Source organism: Pygocentrus nattereri, chromosome 8 (genome assembly GCF_015220715.1).
Source record: "Pygocentrus nattereri isolate fPygNat1 chromosome 8, fPygNat1.pri, whole genome shotgun sequence".
Classification (NCBI taxonomy): domain Eukaryota; kingdom Metazoa; phylum Chordata; class Actinopteri; order Characiformes; family Serrasalmidae; genus Pygocentrus; species Pygocentrus nattereri.
Window position 1 is genome coordinate 25,701,713 of NC_051218.1, and position 19,157 is coordinate 25,720,869.

A 19,157-nucleotide genomic window follows, 5' to 3' on the forward strand; every position below is an offset into this window, starting at 1 on the left:
TGTGCAGTTCTATACCTTTAGTAAACCTTAGCATATATATTGTATGCAGAGTGTGTGCTCATTTATTGGAACCCATGGGCTGTTTCCAGAGCAGGAAAATGGAAGATGACAGCATACATAAGGATAACAGGTATTGTGGAATGAAGCCTAGGAGACACTGGTGAAGTTCAGGAATACAGATCTGAACTAAAAAGACGTTGGAAACAAAGACGACAGACCAACAAAAAAGAGAGAGCACTTAAAAAGAAATAGAAAAAAAAAAACACAAAGAAACCAAGCTGAAAAGATGGTATTGGAGTAACGAAAAGCTTGAATCTATGATTATTAATAGCTAAAATGTTTACTGTTGATGAAAAAAAAAGTGTGAGGGCAGGAAGGAAAGCGCTGGGAAAAGGACGGGATGGAGTAGACAGTAAAGGGGTCCATAATTGGTTTGGAAGGTACTGCCAAGTGCAACAACTTGCTGAAACAATAGGAGAAGGAGTTTGAATGTGAAAGACAGATGTTGAGAACATTAAGAGAAACGATATGGTTTGTGGGAAGCAAGTAAGCCAAAGCCCAAATAAGAAAGACTGGAAGAAGATGCAGAAAAGAAGTAGTAGTAACTCAAAAGGCCAAAATACACCAGGAGAAAACGACAAATGAACAGAAAGCCATTAAGGATGTGAATGAAAAAAGGCTGAAGAGAAGCTTCTGAAAAAAGACTTTAATAGAATGGAAAAAAAGAGAGCAACTTTAAAATGAAAGAAACGGAATGAGTTTTAGAAACATGGATAAACACTCCATGTTTCTCTTGATGCTTGTTAAAGTAATGCATCTAACATAAAGCAAGAAATGCAACTATACAGGAGAACCAGAATCTTTAGACACTTTACATTATTTTATTTTATTTATAAATTAATAAACAATTGGATGTTACAATGGTCTAAATCGTTGATTGTGACCTTTATGGCACATGGCACTTTTTAAAAGAGATTTTGACTAGACGATTGCAACTACTAGTACCAGTCAAACAATGTCTGTATAATTTCGATAATGTCCCTTCACTGCAATATCTTTTATGTTTGGACACTAATAATTAGAGCAGAGGGACAGTTCCCCCCCACACAAAAGCTGTGTTAGCCGTTTCTTTCTGTGAGCACCACATGCTCCATAACCATCAGGGGACACAATCTTCTTAAAATATTGTTTACTAAAAAGCACAGTGTGCAATGATTCAGGCCAGTAAATTATTAGTGAGGACAACTGCCATGTATTAATCTTTTCCAGATGGAACACTAGAGGGCTCTCATGAGACTGCAAAATGAATGGGGATCCTGTGGAGCCTTTGAGTAAAAGTGCAATTTGTAGGGTAAATTCAACAACAATAGGACACTACAGAACTCATATAAAAGCTACATATTAGTATACAATATTTTTATGTTTGTACTATGATATAACTGGTACCACCCTTGATCATGCATGTATTTAGCTGTGAAGTCAACAAATTTTTTTTTTCTTCTTCTTCTTCTAATGTCTTCTGCATTAACTAAAGACCAGGCCAAACTTACTGGGCATAAGAACAGGCAATAGCCAAAATATGCCTTTGACAGTCTTAAGGTCATTGGTACATCTCCCAACTCTTTTTTAAGCAATTCAAGTGCCAATTTATCTAACTCTGCAGATTTCACCCACATGTGCACATTTATTTTAGGTTTGTCATCTGCAGTGATATCTGCAGTAACTGTTGCAGAAGTTACTTCACAACACCCATGGCATCCACCTATGAAAATAAGAAAATACTATGCTTGTTAGAAGTCTGACCTGTGATGGACAAGCATGTATGCCTTTAAAGACTCCAAATGTTGCTATACATACCCAAACTGATCCTCCACCATGCTTGACTGATGGTTGTAGGGTTTCATTTTGCATGCAGAATCTTGTTACTTTCAAAGATTTCAAATTAAGACTCAGCACTGCATAAAACTTCTCCACATCTCAGATGTCCAGCTTCAGTGTTCTTGTGCAATTTTTCTGCTTTATTTTATTCTCGCAGTGATGCCTTAAGTTACACATGCTTTCAGACCCATAGCCTTGAGCAGCTTTCTCACAGTGAAAGGATGTGCATATACCTGCAGATTTTTCAGAAGCAAAAGAGGAAATGATGTTCTCCCAACCTCTCACATTTCATCAAAGATGAAAGCTTTGTGCTGTTTTAGTCTACCAGGCCTTGCACAGTTGTTAAGGGTCCCATTTTGTCTACACCTTTTAATAATTTTTTTTTTTACTTCAGTTTTGGAATCTCCTGTTTTTCAAGTATTTTCCTTTAGTTTCCCCCATCCTTAGCACAGTACTATAAATGTGAAAACTAAAAATGTGAAAGAAGCTACTTATTTGCCGAAGCTATGACCAAGCTGACAGGAAATTATAGATGACGACAAACTGAATAAAGAATGGGGTTAAAAACTGAAATCCAGCTGTGAGTGAACATATCAACAAACTTCTGTGACAAGGTGAATGATTTTCATCTGTTATTAGTCCATACTTTAACAAGCAATATGTATAATTCCAGCTCTAACATTTACATATGTCAAAGAAGACACCATAATGTGTTATTTCAAGTGTTACACAGCATAGGCTGAAAGAACTGACTTGTTTTGGAAGAAGATCCATTGTGAAGCATCTTATTTCACTAGGAAAGACTTTTGTGACCAGTTCATAGTTTTACAAGTTTACTGCAAATAATACAAAAGAAAGTAACTATTTAAGAAAGCTAAAACAATAATACACAAGAAACATTTTCAAGTCTGAAAATGCTACACAGGCGAGTGTCCTATGTTAAAATACTATGCATTTACAGTACAATAACCAACAAAAAAGTACTTCGAGATGGCTTTTGCTCAATTACATGGCAAGTCAGCTTTTAGTAAACAAAGTCCAATTTTTAGAAGAAATGTGGAGGATTTCCACTGGCTGGAGGGTCAGATTTCCACATCACTCTCTTTGTCATTGTCATGATCGCCGTCATAAAATTCATTTGCTGCCTCAGGCCTGTTGATCAAAGGGAAAAAAAAAAAAAAAAAAAAAAGACACCTGAAGTAATCACTTATGATTAATATCTTGAAAATTTTTGTTCTTTGAAATGTGAAAACCCCAGAAATTACTGTGAATATTCATGCAATGCAGTTTCTTCATGGCTGCAAGAGAAAATTCACAACCTACATTACACAAGAGAGTGTCAGAACCTACTCCAGTTGGGATGTAGATCCCAGATTTTAATATCCTTGGGATGTGGTTAAACAAATAATTTATATCAATTATTTATAACAGGGGTCCAGATGTTTTTCAAAGGAGGGCAGAACAAATCCTATCAAAACACCCAAGGACCAGTGCAGAACAGTGCAACGCATAGTTCACGTGCTTTCACAGCACTTTGCTTTGCACATGGTCGTTTCCCCACTCGGTGTTGCATCATCCAGTTTCAGTCAGTTAACATATAATTTGGCTATGAAGGAAACAATACAATCTATATTTCAATATAACCTATATTTCTGAGAAGATGAAAAGACATTTACATTTATGATCTGCTCCTCTGATTATGGTCATGGGTTTGTCATCCATGCTTGATATTTGGCGAATGAATCCAGCAATATGACTGGTAATTTTCAGAAGGCTAAATGCTGCTGCATCTTGCTGTTATTCTGTGTTTACATCTTTGAGGTAGGTGAACAACAACCAACCAGATATTCTATTATTTTCAGTAGACCAGCAGAAAAGTCTCCCACCAGCGCCTGCATTCCGCAGCTTTTCCCCAAAGTTTGCAGTCAATTAGAGTGGTGGAATAAGCCAGATGTTGATTTTTTTGGGAGCCACGGATGCCAAACATCTTTTTGTTGAATTCCAGACAAACTCAGTATTGCACAACAAAAATAAAAGTGCAGAGCGTCCTCCCGCATTTTCCCACCTTAAATAAACATAAAATCTACACTGCTAAAGCTCTCCCCTGATGATCAGTCATTTTTGTTGGCACCATGGTCACCATGCCAACATTGATGTAGCTTCATGCCACCATCGGTTGCGTACTGCTGAGTTGCAGAATGACTTTTTCAATGCAATCAGAAAATACTGCACATATTGCACAACTGAACTCAAAGATGTCACCAGCTTTCTGCACTGACAAATTACTTTGTTAAAATGTGTACCTGCTATGCAAAATGTGCACAGTTTAGTAGGACTGCCCTTGATTGAAATAGTATTCTGATTTCCACCTGTCTTCAAACTGCTGGTTCTCATGGTCAAGTCTGTGTTTTTTTGGTTGTAGTCATGTCTAAAAGTTATAAAGTAAATTAATTTGCAGGTCTACTCAAAGATAAAAAACAAAACAAAAACAACAACAACAACAACAACAACAAAAACAACTTATACTTTAGCTGGCAGGCGACATATAATGCATTCTAGCAGAAGTCACGGGGCCAATTAAAATCCTACCATGGGCTGCATTTGGCCCAAAAACCAGACTTTGGACACCCCTAATCTGTAGGTTTTTACTAATATACCCTCAACTCACATATAAGCATCAAAAGGTGTTCATGTTAATGAAATGTTCCAGCCAATGTCAGGCCCTGTACTGCAGTTTCTTCCAGGCACTGAGGTCAGCCATAATTTAGTTCTTACATACTTTACAGTTCTTCCTGTTGGTCTGCAGCAGTGAACAGAACAGGCATGCTCACATAGCTAGTTATAATAACGTAACAGAATTGCTTGCATGTTTGAATTGTTTAAATGTTTCATTCATAACCATAACACAACTGTAGGCTACTCAAGCTTTTACATTTACATTGCATTTACAATACATGTCCAAAAGTGTGTGGAAACCACCTTGTCTAACATTACTTCCATAATCAAGGGTATTAATTAGATTAGATTAAGATTAAATTAAGTGACCCTTATTGGTCCCACAATGGGGAAACAAAGAATGATTAAGGGGCAGTGAGCACACTTGCCTGGAGCACTGGACAGCCCTATCCCCTAAGCAGTTTGTCCCTGCTTCGCAGCAGTATAGCCTGTACTCTTTTGGAGAGGCTCTATACTAAACATTGTATGTTAAATGGGTACATAAATGGGTGCATGTTAAAAGTTCCTGAATTCACAAATCAGAAAGGTTTGAATACTTCTGGTTTATGTGTGCACAGTTTATGCATCTTAAAAACACTGTACATATCTAACAGCAGATAAAGTAAAAACAGCACAGGATAGTGCAACAGTAACACATTCAACAACCTCTACCTTAAACTGAAAAGAAAGAGAAGCTGGGTGATTGTTTTAAATGCCGCAGATTGGACTTGCTTCCGTATTTTAGTCAAATATTTTAAAAATAAACATTTAAAAAGCAGCAATCCTACCCACATTCTCTGGCTGCCCTACAACAGGTTTCTATGAGACAAAAAAAAATATCCTGTTAACCACCCAACAGCAGGTAGCTCACCTGGAATAGTTCTCTTCTGAACCTCTTTCATCAGGATCAGCATCATCTGTGCGCTCATAGCTCAGCAGGTCTGAGGGAACGTCATGGATCTGAACACTTGGTGCATGGTTTAGCATCTTCAAATTCTCAAAGACAGTCTGACGAATCTGTTCCAAGTACTGTGGGAAAAGGGGAATCACTATGTTTTTAAGGATTTTTTTAACTGTTCATTTAATGTCCCCAGTCAAGATCTTCATGAAACATTTAAAAAATAACTTGTTTGTAATACCCAGACATTAACAAATCCTAATATAATGAACTTCAGACACTGTTAGTCACTAACATTACAAACACTGCCATACCTGTCTGGAGTTTTGGTTCTCAATCCTTGTGCTGACATCTGGATGAAGTGTGAAATCAGGTGCAAAATATTCAAAGTACTCTGTGTTGAAGAAGCAAAAGCCAAATATCAAAATCAGCACATTTCTTTGAGGGGAAGTACCAGATGCAGAATGATCTGAAATTTAAGTGATAGTTTAAAGTTGTGAAAAAAAGGAAGGGCCAAAAATATGAAACTAGGAATGCCACTTTGGTGGTATTAGGTAGAATTTTTTCTTGCAAGAATCTAGAGTTTCTAGCTTGACCATCGTCAGAGTTTAACATTTAGAAGACTAAAAAAAAGTTTTAGTTGTTTTTAAGATTGGTGGCCTAGCTCAAAAGGTCAAAAGCCGTAAAAATGATTTGTACTATTACATGATTTGAGGAATGAATGACGGGGCAATCTCAAATCAGAAGACACTACATATGAGAATCATAAGCACTACATTTGGTGATTATGGGGTAACTAGAGCATTTGGTATAAGTGCAAAAAGATCATGTTTAAACATTAAACATGTAATCAATGTAAGGCTTTAGATCAGAGAGGTCACAATGGGATCCTTATGAGGCACAACTCCACAGAGATTAGCATTTTCCTCGTTACCACTCAGCACTTGCCAATTAGCTGATCAACTGAATCTAGTGAGCTTATTGACACATGACACTAAACTCAGAGATCTGGCCCAAAAGGAACACAGTTTGACACTCTTGCTTTAGATGACATGATTTTACTGCAGCTGTAAAAGAAATCTGATACACTTTTAAAATGCAACTTAAAAAAAATAAAAATACTCAGACATACCACTATAAGGTAGTTCGTCACTAATGGACTCTTCAACTAGCAAAGATGTTTCATATGTCCTAAAATCAAATGTTACAGATACGGTGCACCATTAATGAAAAGTACAAATATAAAAGTCTTAATCTTTATTTTACAAACTCTAAATTAAGCACGTACAGTATACAGTACGATTAACCCACCAACATCTAGCCACGTTGCGTACAGTGTACCCTCCTCCACCCAGCACAAGCAGGGGGATCTTGAAACTCTTCACAAACTCCACACATTCCCTAAAGTAAAACACAAGTTAAAAAAAGGCATATTAAAAGAGACACACAAGCATCAAACAGCATTATGAAAATATACCCTCTCACTGACCCCCTCACTTCACTCCCTGACCGCCTGATTCACTCACTCAGTTGACTGACCAACCCACTAACCAATTTGGTCAGACTGACAGACTCAGCAAACAACTGATTAACTTACTCACCTTTTGTACTAATTTACTGGTTCACTGACCAAGCAACCAACTCATCAACCCACTCATGCATACAGACATTTACTTAGCTACTAAACGACTCACAAGTTCACTCATACATTTCTAATTTCTGAAAATTTCACAATAAGTGTTTGTCGTTATTTAGTGTGGGCAATATATGGGCAGTAAGATGTCAATATATCCTAGCAAGGCTGGCTATCACAGTGAGTCACTCAGAGTGCATTACATAAAAAATTATTCTTACCCATGACCTCGTATACTGAGATTGAAGCATCCCAGTCTGTCACAGCCCAGTGAGTCTGCTCCACACTACGGACACCATGTATTGATGAACAATATAAACAGAAATATTTATAAGGAAGACCAGAAGACATTTATAAAAAAAAACAAAACAAAAAAAAAAAAAAAAACACCACACATCAACAGGGGATATTCACTTTTACCTGAAGCACAATACAGGTTGGCTGATAGAAGTCAACTACTTGCTTGATCACAGGCTGAAACAATTGTCTGTAGCCTATTAAGAATAGCAATGGAGAGATCATCATCATCATCAACATCATCATCATCATCATCAAGATTATCTTCCAGGCACTGATCCCTGACCAGTAATCTTTGGAATAAGTAACTGCATTTTTGCACTGATGTAAGAAAATTCAGTCTGCAATTTCAGCCTACCATTAAACTTTCACTTTACTTACTGAAAGCTGCATTCAATAACAATACTAGTCTGGAATACTAGGCTCTTTCTGAGACTTTCTGCTCTGTTTAATCACTTGTAGTGCCCCTGATATTGTGGCTTTATTAACATTAGCCACCAGTACCTTAAAAGAACCTAGAGAGGCAATTCCACAGTTTGTGGGTTTAGGAATTCAGTGTTCAAGAGTTCAGTGAACTATTAAGACATTCAGTATCAAAGCCACACACACCAATTCTGTGTTATAAAATATTCTGCATCATGTACATTTTGATGTAAAGTATATTTGGAGTATATTTATAGCTTCTTGAGCCATGTCAATTTCATTGGCATGTTAATTAAAAATAAATTCAGATGAAGAAATATTTTTCAAAATAAACATTGAAAAAGGTCATAGTATGAATCTACTTTGCTGCATCAGTAGTAGAATTTCCTGATATTTGCGCACACATGTACAAAAATAGGAAAGTTTTAGAATAAAAATTGAATCCATCTCTGTACAACATTTATGAGTTAAAAAAGCTGTATTTAGAAATTTATCAACATTAGAAATATTCTCTCCCCACAACTGTGTTCGTGGTGTTTACTTCCCTCCCTCTTATTTTCCATCATTTTTTCAAAAATTCCTTAGAGTAAACCTGATACTGAACAGTTGTTAATCTGATTTCTTTCTCCTGTTAGACAGGGCCATGTTTATTTGTTTACACTGCCTGTGACTCTGTAGTTCTCCAAAATGAAAGACACAAAGTGTAACCACAGTATCCGGCATACCAACGATGCTGAAGTAAGAAGTCTGATATCATCACACTGGTCCCATGATGAAAACTGACTGACGTAAAAGTTGCATGAATTCCGACCTGGTTGTTCAGAAAGAAGCGGCAATGCCACATGAGATCTGTATCAGCATCACATGTAAAAGTGGCCAAAATTGGAATAGAAAATTGCTGCTTAAGTATTTTCTTCTTGACTCAAGATGTTTCCATGGATTTGCATCGTTTACTTAGGAGAAAACTAGGGTCAGATGTAACTTTTTGGCGCAAATCTCAGTTTTTCGAACACATATCTAAATTTGAACAGCAGTGAAATACATTCACGTCCATAGACAACAGCAAAGGGAACAAGACACACGAGTCTCACATGGGTGAACTGTGGTGTCGTTATCAAAAAAAAAAGACGAAAAAAACAGTTTCATTTTCTCAAGAACATTTTTCTGTTATTTCGGGGAAACAATGACACATAACTTGAGATCTCGATAATACAAATAGTAATTAGTCTTTACCACTGGAAAAGGAGGGGTGGGAGTCTCACATGGGTAAACTGTGGTGTCGTTATCTTTAAAATTTATATATATTTATAAAAAAAAAACCTATAATAAGGCTATAATAACAAATATCTCTCCATTCAAAATGTGTTTCACATTTGAAGATCCTGGGCCACATTTACGTGTAGTGAGCAAATAGCCTAAAATAGACAGTATCAATATTTTAGATGGCTTAGCCATTAGTATAGTATAGGGTGTTTAACTGTTTACCCAGGCATAAAACAGGTAAACGTTGAAGGCAGAGGTGTTACCCCACTATGCTACACCAACCACCATGATAAAGCTGACAAGTGGGAAAAGGCAGCTAAAGTTGTAAATCACTCACAGCTGCAGCTTATCTGTCAGAAGTTCCCTTCAATATGTGAATATGTTCAAGTTTGTGTAACAGCAAAAATTTGAGAAGTGAGCGATTGATCATTTAAGGTGTTAAATTTGCTTCATGTTGTAAGATGTTAAGATGCTAACAATATTGAGACAGTGCTGCCTGTAATTGTTTTCAGATTAATTTTGATCCATCAGTGTCCATTCAGTTTAAACTGCATTTTTATATAGATATACACGTTCTGTGCTTTGTTAATGTTAATCCAGTTATCACTCATAAGAGGAACCCCCGCTTCCTTTTTTTTCCCCTCAAAGACTCCAGCAAGGATTAACTGGATGTTAGGGTACAGTGGTGAAGCAGTGTTGGTGTTTGAAAACTATGTTGTCTACAACACAAGGTAAGTTTTTAATTATATGACTGTAAGGGATTTAAAAAAAGACTTCCAAGAATTTAGTCGTAATAGTAATGTCGCTCATTTCTTTTCATAGTGGACAAGACTAACTTCTTGACTGCATTATTAAGAGGAAAATCTTGGTTAATGGTTAAATACACTACAGAACCATCGAAACAGCTGTAATGTACAAAATGCTCATGCAATTCTGTCAGCTAAGGCTAAACTTTAACATCTCGGCCGTGCATTCAAAAGGATAAAACATTACAACAGGACAAGGACATTAGAGCCCACAGACAAATGATACAAAGTCAAGAATTCCAGTAAATTGACAAGAGTTAAGCAATAAGCTTACTCTATTCATGCACTCACTCTGGTCATCAATCCCATCACGGAGAGGCACATTCAGGCAGTAGTAGCGACCACTCTCTGCACCAACTTCATACATGTCACCTACAGAAAATGTCAAAACATTTAATATGCAAGATATAAAAATACACTGATTTTCAAGGCCATAGTCTTTCATGCAACTGACTGGCTCCAAACTGTACAGAGAATGATGATATGAAGGTTTATGAAATGGACTGAACAAAAAAAATAAAAAATAAATCTAAATTACACTTCTTGACAAAGACTTACTCTGCTTTTATTGCAATCACTGCTCTTCTGCTCTGCAATCACTCTTCAACAGTGTTATTTACCTGCTATCAATTTCAGTCACTCATCATTCATACTAGCATTCAACTGCAGGGTGCTATGACTATAGCTTGGGCCTGATGCCCAAACTCAAAATCGATCCCACAATCTGTGGTGGCAAGCAGAGGTCCCCAAAGTTAAATAAGGTTGAGATGACACCCCAAGCAAACAGGGGTTGAACCCACTACCCTAGCATGCACACCAGAATGTAACAGTAAGAAAAAACATTTCTATGGTGTTTTATTAATTCCCTTTTAGGGGTCAGAAGACCTAAAGAGGAATTCTGCTGTATTTTCAAAATTTCAGTATAATTCAAACACTAAGACGTAAACAAAGTCATTCAGTGTGGTTTGACATGATGTTTGAATGGTTTGCTGTAGGGTAATTTCTTTACAATGACGGTGACAGGAACCTGTGGTCATGATGTTAAAAATACAATTATAGCCATTTTTACTGTCCCAATCCATCCTGTGAACCTACATGTATATTTAATGCTGATAATAGTAAAATAGTAGAAAGCTGGGAAAAAAAAGCTTTGCCTTCCGACATCTTGAAGACACATATTGGCCAGTGTACAGTTAGAGGCTATAGCTCATCTTTTTCATACACAACTAGTTTCAGTCATTCTGTAGTGCTTCACACAACCGCTGCTATTTGGATATGTTTATTTGGTTGCCTAATGGTCTCTTTTCCACTGTTCAGGCAAATGGTTGTCAGGGCTGTACTGTGTTGTTCCATACTGGTGCTCATTGGACTGGTTATGATTTCCTTTTCAATCTGTTGTGCTGCTAGAAGTCAGAACCAGGAAAACTGAAGAAAACTGCACATAAGAATTTTAACTGCTAACAGGCTAAAAGCTACACACACCACAACACACATCTGAATCTGTCAAGCCACTCCAACACCAGTCTTACACTGTGCTTTCAGATGACACTTGGGCATCAAGGACTGACACTGAGCATGTACTTTGGCAAGTTGATCCTGTAGTTGGCTAACTGTGTAAGCATTGGAATAGAACAGGAGGGTACAGCTCAAAAGCACCACACAATTCTTTATCTTTGTCACTTGAACTGACACTTCAATTTGAGATCTAGATTTGAGTCTTTATCCTCTAAACAAGTGTTTTTAAGCATAATATCGCTGGACCTGAGCCTGTGCTGCAGTGGGAGGCATCGTACACTCACCTTAGCAGGCTACAGCTTAAAACACTACTCTGATCTCCGCTTTCTGTCACTCCAACACGAACCAGCCAACTTTGCTCTTGCTGATTTAAATTTTTATTGTCTATACCTATGATAGCAGAGCACCAGTTAGTTGAATCAATTCCGACTTCCAAACACCACAGGACAGGTTTAAAGGTTCGGCTTTAAACTGTCAAAGTTGATCAGCTTAATCAGTATCATCTAAACTTGTGTCAGTAAAGCTTTCGTTAGTCAAACTCATACATGTTCTGTGATCAGCAGAGCTGGCTAAGCTAAAGCTGTCTTAATAGGTGTTAGATTAAAGCTTTGCCGTTTGTTGATAGAGTGCTGATCTTAGGTTTCAACGTTCTGTGCTGGATTGTGTCCATGTGGAAATGCCACTGGAACGGTTACCCTCTGCGCTCAGAAATCTTTAGTCCTTCAGTGGAAAAGAGGCCAGTGATTTATAAATCCCATACAAATATTTGGAATATGTAATCAGATTATGGAATGAAGTATCTGTATTCAGTTCGAGTTCAATTTTGTACAGGCAGTATTTTGAACACAGTTACATCTTTATACACAGTTAGTTCTTTATATTTTTAGGAGAATACTTTTAAAATGCTTACATACTAAGTAAAAAAAACTACAATCTTCAAAAGAAACACCATAATGCTTGTTTATAAACTACTTTAGAATCAGTGTAGCAGTTATGCTCGTCACAAAACCTCAATCAACAGCTTCTTTACAAACGCTGAAATTCCTAATAAAACCTGAGCAGACTGATTAATCAATGTGATCAGTTATTATCGTACTGTTAGCTCTGCTAAAGCCAGAGTAAACCAATACATCAATGTGCTAATGAGATCAGTTATTAATCTGTGTTACTGAGCTCTTTTAGAGATGATTAAAATAATAATCTTCTCAGTAGTGGACATGTTTGTAAGTAATAGGCTTGCATTAATGTTGCACTGGATTCCTGCTCAGGGGATTATGGGAGCCACAGTGGAGGATTTTCTAATGAAACACATTACATAAAAAAAACTGCCAACCAGTAACAGCAAAGAACAGTGTGAATTAAGTGTGTATTTAAAAAAAACAAAAAAAAAAAACAAAAAAAAACACAACCCCATGTATTCTAAGTGTATTCTCTATATGTTACATTTTGTGCATTGTAAAGGAATACACTACAGAACACACTTAAAAAAGTGTGTTTAGAAAGTGTATTTTTAATTTTGCCCAATCCTGCTAATAGACTTGTACTAGCACAATGGTTAGTGAGAATAAATACAACGCATCTTCACTTAATAAATTGTTCAGTGTATACAGTAAGATAGGGACTAAGAGAACAGAACCCAGAGTTATTAATAATTATAATAATTAATATCATTAGAGAGGGGTATTCATCAGACATACCTGTCCCTGGAAAAAAATAGTTCCCATACTTATGGAAGGACACGGTCATGACCCGATCTGTAAGATAAAAAGCTTCCTGAACTCCATCACCATGATGAATATCAATGTCGATGTACAGCACACGTGGGTGGTACCTGTTCAAAGAAATTTGCAAAGAGGTATATTGCATTTGAGAAAAATTTATGTTTAATTATACATAAACCATGCCAGGATAAAACTGATACATCTCATAAGAACAATTGAAAATGCTTTAAATAATTAAGAACAGATTAATCTTCATGTGACAACCATACTTTGCCCTTACTTTAGCAGTTCAAGTATGCTGATGACAATGTCATTCACATAACAAAATCCAGAAGCCTGAAACAACCAAAAAAAAAAAAAAAGGGGCATTTAGTAATTAAAAAAATAACATTAAAGGGCAAGTCATTTCAGACTTATACAGAGCAGCCTTCAGTGCATTCTGGTTTAATTGGCACTCATGGTGAAGCTTTGCAATAAAGCCTGTGGGAAAATGTCTTATTACAATTCTGCAGGGCTCCATATTAAAAACAAAAGAAATCTAATATTCAATTGATATAAACAAAAAAAAAATGTAAATCTTATTTATTAAACATTGTATATTTTGTATTGTAAATATCAATTATTTCCTGTAGAGGAATAAATATGAACAAAGATAATAAATGTCATTACTATTAACTATTGATCAGAGAATACGCAAATATAATTAAACTAAAAGTAGTGACCTTGAACAATTTTACATTAGTCATGAAAAATAGCTAGCTACCCCAAAACATACTGTAACTTTTAATGTAGTAGGTTTAAAATAATAGGCCAAATATTTCTTGCAATAGCTGATGAAGAAAGAACATTTTGTTTAAAAAAATAGTGCAAACAGAATTAATACATAATGTGAGATGCTTTACCTTCATAATTGAGTGAATAAGAAAGTTTAATAGCATTGCCCCAATATATACAGATGACAACATGTAGAACCATCACTCAACAAAATTCATAAAAAAAAAAAATAAAAAAAAACCACACAACAAGAAGCATACAAACAAACACAACCTTACCTCAAACTTCTTAGCATGATGTAAACCTCCAGCCCAGTTGATAGCAATGTCACAGATCTATAGATGATTTGGTTTCATATTATTACATGTTCAGTTTGCCCTTAATTTCAACAAACATACAAACGTAATGCCAAAAATACAAGCTACAAATACAAAATATTTTCTCTTGAATGTTAAGGTGTTTCTAATGAAGCAGAATGTGGAATGTAGACAGTCTCACTTGTATCTACAGATTACCTTATGATTTAGTTGAGTTGCTCCTTGCAACGAAGCACCAGTGTATCTGGAGCAAAACTCAAACAACCCTGGAAAGACAGGACTAAAATCCAAAAAACAAACAAATAAAAACTCTTTACATTAGAACAACTACAGACAGAAGAGAGTATGGGTGAATGTATTACATAAACTAATACAAAAAGACAAACTCAAAATAAATAAATGTCACCCGCTTACCAATCATCTCCAACATTGAAGGTATTAAGGCTCTTTGTGAAGCCTTGCATGTTGTTTGGGCTGACCTTCTGCAGAAAATCAATATAGTCTTCTGAATGGAAACGACACATATCATGTTGGGATGCCTTGTATGGTTTGAAAACCTGTTGGGGGGAAAAAAGCAAGCTTAACAAAGCTTAATATAAAGCTTGTGCAGCAGGTATTTTATGTACAATTCTGATATTAACAGTGAAAATGTCAAAATGCAATACCATCATTTTCTTATATAAGCCATAATGCAAGACCAGACTGTGGGTTAAGGACAACCTATGAGGTTTCATTGGATGTCCAGCACCTTAGTGATAAGGAGGGAAGAAAAGTGTTGGAGAAAAAAAAACAAGATACACATGAAGCAAGACATCTAGCATGTAAACAATTACATTATTTAACATATCACTCCCTATGCTTAAAACTGGGATATCACAACAGCTGCAATGTTATGAGATTTGTTTCAAACTAAATCCAGAATAATGTGGATTGTATAATCTATACTTAAGGTTACTTATTTTTTGAGACCTTTTTCCCAATCTTTTTAATGAAACATACTCATCATGTTGACTGAACCACCTGGAAGTGTGACCTTCTGCCACAAATCTTGGCACCACATTATTAACCTATATTAGCCTGGAGTGTTTTACCCCCTCAAAAAAAATACTTTTAAAAGCGTTTACCCAAAGGTATATGGATATAAAACACACCACAGGCTAAGCATTAGATTACCCTTTTTAACGCTCAGTACCAAACCATTTCCAAGCAAATTTATATGAACTATAGCTAATAAAAATCATATTAAGAGATGAGATGTCATGGCTACTCTCTGGGATATTCTGATTAGCGTCTGGTTTGCACCAACGAACATTCCAGGACAAAAAAGTGTAAGATTTGAAGTATAAAAATGGTACTGAAGTCATGTATTATTGCGCTTGAGAATTTCTAGCTTTTAAATCAAGCGACAAATGCTGTAAACAGCCCCCGATGGGTTTGATCTCCAGCTCGAGTTAAGCTAGCTATTCGCAATAGCGATTTATCCGCTCATATTTATCTCCGTAGAAAGCCATTCTGTTTACACACTGACTGTACGCAAATAATGAATGCCTAAAGGGGAACATGTACGGCGCGTGTATGTTGCAAATCCATGAAATGTTTATTAGCTAACGTTAGCAAATTAGCTTCACCGCTTGCAGTTAGCACTAAACCTGGTAGCTAGCAATGTTTGAGGTAACAAACAGCTAGCTAGCCTAGCCTAGCCTAGCTAACGTTCAGGTTTTGCGGTCCGATGATTTTGGCTTTACCATAGTGAAAGTTCCCAACATCTGGATCATAGAAATAAGCCGTCCGGTTCGTCATTTTACTTCCAACCCAGACTGAGAGTGCAACTTCGAAGCTATGTTTTAGTAAACGGCCAGCTAAGCTAAATGTTTCTCACAGCTTCATTCACCAAATGGTCGCCATTGTAAGTTCGTCATCATCAGTAGACGGAACGTCTTTTGAATATTTACAGCAGAGGCTACCGCTGTGACCTCAGACTGTCTCTGAATTATTTTAAATCCCAATTTGATCCACTGCCCAGATAGAAAGAGAAGTAAAATTCTGCACAAGCACTCACCAAATATCAAGTCATCAATGCAGCGTCTATAATGACAGTAATTTTTATTTAAATAGGAAAACTATTACCTCTAAATTTCGTTGCAAAGATTTAAATAGGACATAGAAATTAACTGCACTTTTTGTAATTTAACTCCTAGAATGGATTTGATTTATTAACTGCCTTCACTCTTATGGCTTTTGGAAAAATATTTGTTCTTTGATTATACAATCATCAGTGCTTTTATAAAATTGATAGTAACTTTTATCTTTGTTTTAACATGTTTGTTGGTTTTATAAAGATCCTCCCTAACAAGGCAGAGAAATATTATATAATGGTTTTTTTTTTGCTAAGTTCCATTTTTATAAATGTAAATATTCAAATCAAAATCCTCTTTTCATTATATTTGTTAATGAGGCCAAAGAATACTTAATAAAAGTTGCTGCTGTAAACAATAAGAAAGCGCTGAAATTACACATGGTGTACGGATCATAGTGTTTTAAGTATTTACAAGAGTGGCTGTTGCAGTGATCTCTTAAATGGGTTGCTGTTTCTATGTTGTTTTAAGTCTAGACTAGATCCACTGCCCAGATTAAAGGAGAAGTACAAGTGGATCTACACAAATTCCCCCAATACTTTGAGTGAGTGTCAGATCTTTTGATATATTTGTGTAAAGTGATGTCTGTTTTAGTTTATGAATCTCCTGGTTGTAGGATGTAGGTTACATTTTTATTTTTTGGATTTCTTATCATACTTGTATGTCTGCCTTGTTTTATGATGCAAATGATTATAGGTTACAGGGGTGACATGTCCATTCAAGTTTGGCGGGAGGGGGCACATGCACCACCAGATTTTTGATATCTGTATTTTTAAATATTTTTATTTTATTTTATTACTATTATTTCTATAATAGATAGTTATGGTCATTTTATGTTATGAGTCAAACTTCTCATTATTCCTCTACTGACCACTGTAGCTGTGTGTCTAGTCCTCATTATGCCCATATTAGGAAGTCCGGGTCTAAGCTCTATTTCTCTATGGGCCAGAATGAACAGGGTTTTCGAAAAATCGCCTCTATCATCCCCTGTGTTAAACACAAATCCTGATACGTTTTGTCCTGTGTACACCTTTATCAAGAATACCACTGGATCCTCTAATGACTGCCATTAGGTACCGAGATGAGATCCTCAGACCCCTTGTGAGACCATATGCTGGTGCGGTTGGCCCTGGGTTTCTCCGAATGGAGGACAATGCTAGACCTCATGTGGCTGGTGTGTGTCAGCAGCTCCTGCAAGATGAAGGCATTGAAGCTATGCACTGGCCCGCCCGTTCCCCAGACCTGAATCCGATTGAGCACACCTGGGACATCATGTCTCGATCCATATTCTCTGAATGTGCTGACAACAAAATCACACAAAAATCATCAATGGAAATCAAATTTATTTAACCAATGGAGGCCTGGATTTGGAGTCACACACAAAATTAAAGTGGAAAAACACACTACAGGCTGATCCAACTTTGATGTAATGTTATTAAAACAAGTCAAAATGAGGCTCAGTATTGTGTGTGGCCTCCACGTGCCTGTATGATCTCCCTACAATGCCTGGGCATGCTCCTGATGAGGTGGCAGATGGTCTCCTGAGGGATCTCCTCGCAGACCTGGACTAAAGCATCCACCAACTCCTGGACAGTCTGTGGTGCAATGTGGCGTTGGTGGATGGAGCGAGATATGATGTCCCAAATGTGCTCAATCGGATTCAGGTCTGGGGAACGGGCGGGGCGGGCCAGTCCATAGCTTCAATGCCTTCATCTAGCAGGAACTGCTGACACACTCCAGCCACATGAAGTCTAGCATTGTCCTGCATTAGGAGAAACCCAGGGCCAACCGCACCAGCATATGGTCTCACAAGGGGTCTAAGGATCTCATCTCGGTACCTAATGTCAGTCAGGCTACCTCTGGCGAGCACATGGAGGGCTGTGCGGCCCTCCAAAGAAATGCCACCCCATACCATTACTGTCCCACTGCCAAACCGGTCATGCTGAAGGATGTTGCAGGTAGCAGATCGCTCTCCACAGTGTCTCCAGACTCTGTCACGTCTGTCACATGTGCTCAGTGTGAACCTGCTTTCATCTGTGAAGAGCACAGGGCGCCAGTGGCGAATTTGCCAATCCTGGTGTTCTCTGGCAAATGCCACAACCCCCATCTGTGGACGCCGGGCCCTCATACCATCCTCATGGAGTCAGTGTCTAACTGTTTGTGCAGACACATGCACATTTGTGGCCTGCTGGGGGTCATTTTGCAGGGCTCTGGCAGTGCTCCTCCTGTTCCTCCTTGCACAAAGGCGGAGGTAGCGGTCCTGCTGCTGGGTTGTTGCCCACCTACGGCCTCCTCCACGTCTCCTGGTGTACTGGCCTGTCTCCTGGTAGCACCTCCAGCCTCTGGACACTACACTGACAGACACAGTAAACCTTCTTGCCACAGCTCGCATTGATGTGCCATCCTGGATGAGCTGCGCTACCTGAGCCACTTGTGTGGGTTGTAGAGTCCGTCTCTTGCTACCACGAGTATGAAAGCACCACCAACATTCAAAAGTGACCAAAACATCAGCCAGAAAGCATAGGTACTGAGAAGTGGTCTGTGGTCCCCACCTGCAGAACCACTCCTTTATTGAGTTGATCTTGGACAGGGCCTTTGCCCACCATTCATGGCCCAACTCCCTCCCAAACTCCATCTCCCACTTGTCCCTGAATGTAAGACCCACCTCCGGTTGGAGAGACATAATACAATTATAAAAAGTCGACAAAACCACAGGATTAACTGAGTATTGTTCCTGGGACAGTGGAAGAGTAGAAAAGACCATAGCAAGCAGGGAAGTAGA

The 19,157-nt window shown here is 37.6% G+C and overlaps 1 protein-coding gene across 1 annotated transcript; it reads right to left on the bottom strand.

Annotated features, from left to right (window-relative positions):
• Nucleotides 1–2,497: 2,497 nt before the first annotated feature.
• Nucleotides 2,498–16,163, bottom strand: hdac3 (histone deacetylase 3). Its single transcript, XM_017713389.2, has 15 exons — nt 15,986–16,163; nt 14,906–14,988; nt 14,655–14,797; nt 14,439–14,520; nt 14,202–14,258; nt 13,430–13,485; nt 13,126–13,259; nt 10,205–10,285; nt 7,545–7,618; nt 7,346–7,410; nt 6,803–6,892; nt 6,624–6,682; nt 5,806–5,885; nt 5,465–5,622; nt 2,498–3,030 (listed from the first exon to the last, which is right to left on the bottom strand). Exons 1-15 carry the CDS (start codon nt 16,038–16,040, stop codon nt 2,961–2,963), a joined length of 1,287 nt encoding a protein of 428 aa, XP_017568878.1. The 5' UTR covers nt 16,041–16,163; the 3' UTR covers nt 2,498–2,960.
• Nucleotides 16,164–19,157: the final 2,994 nt, after the last annotated feature.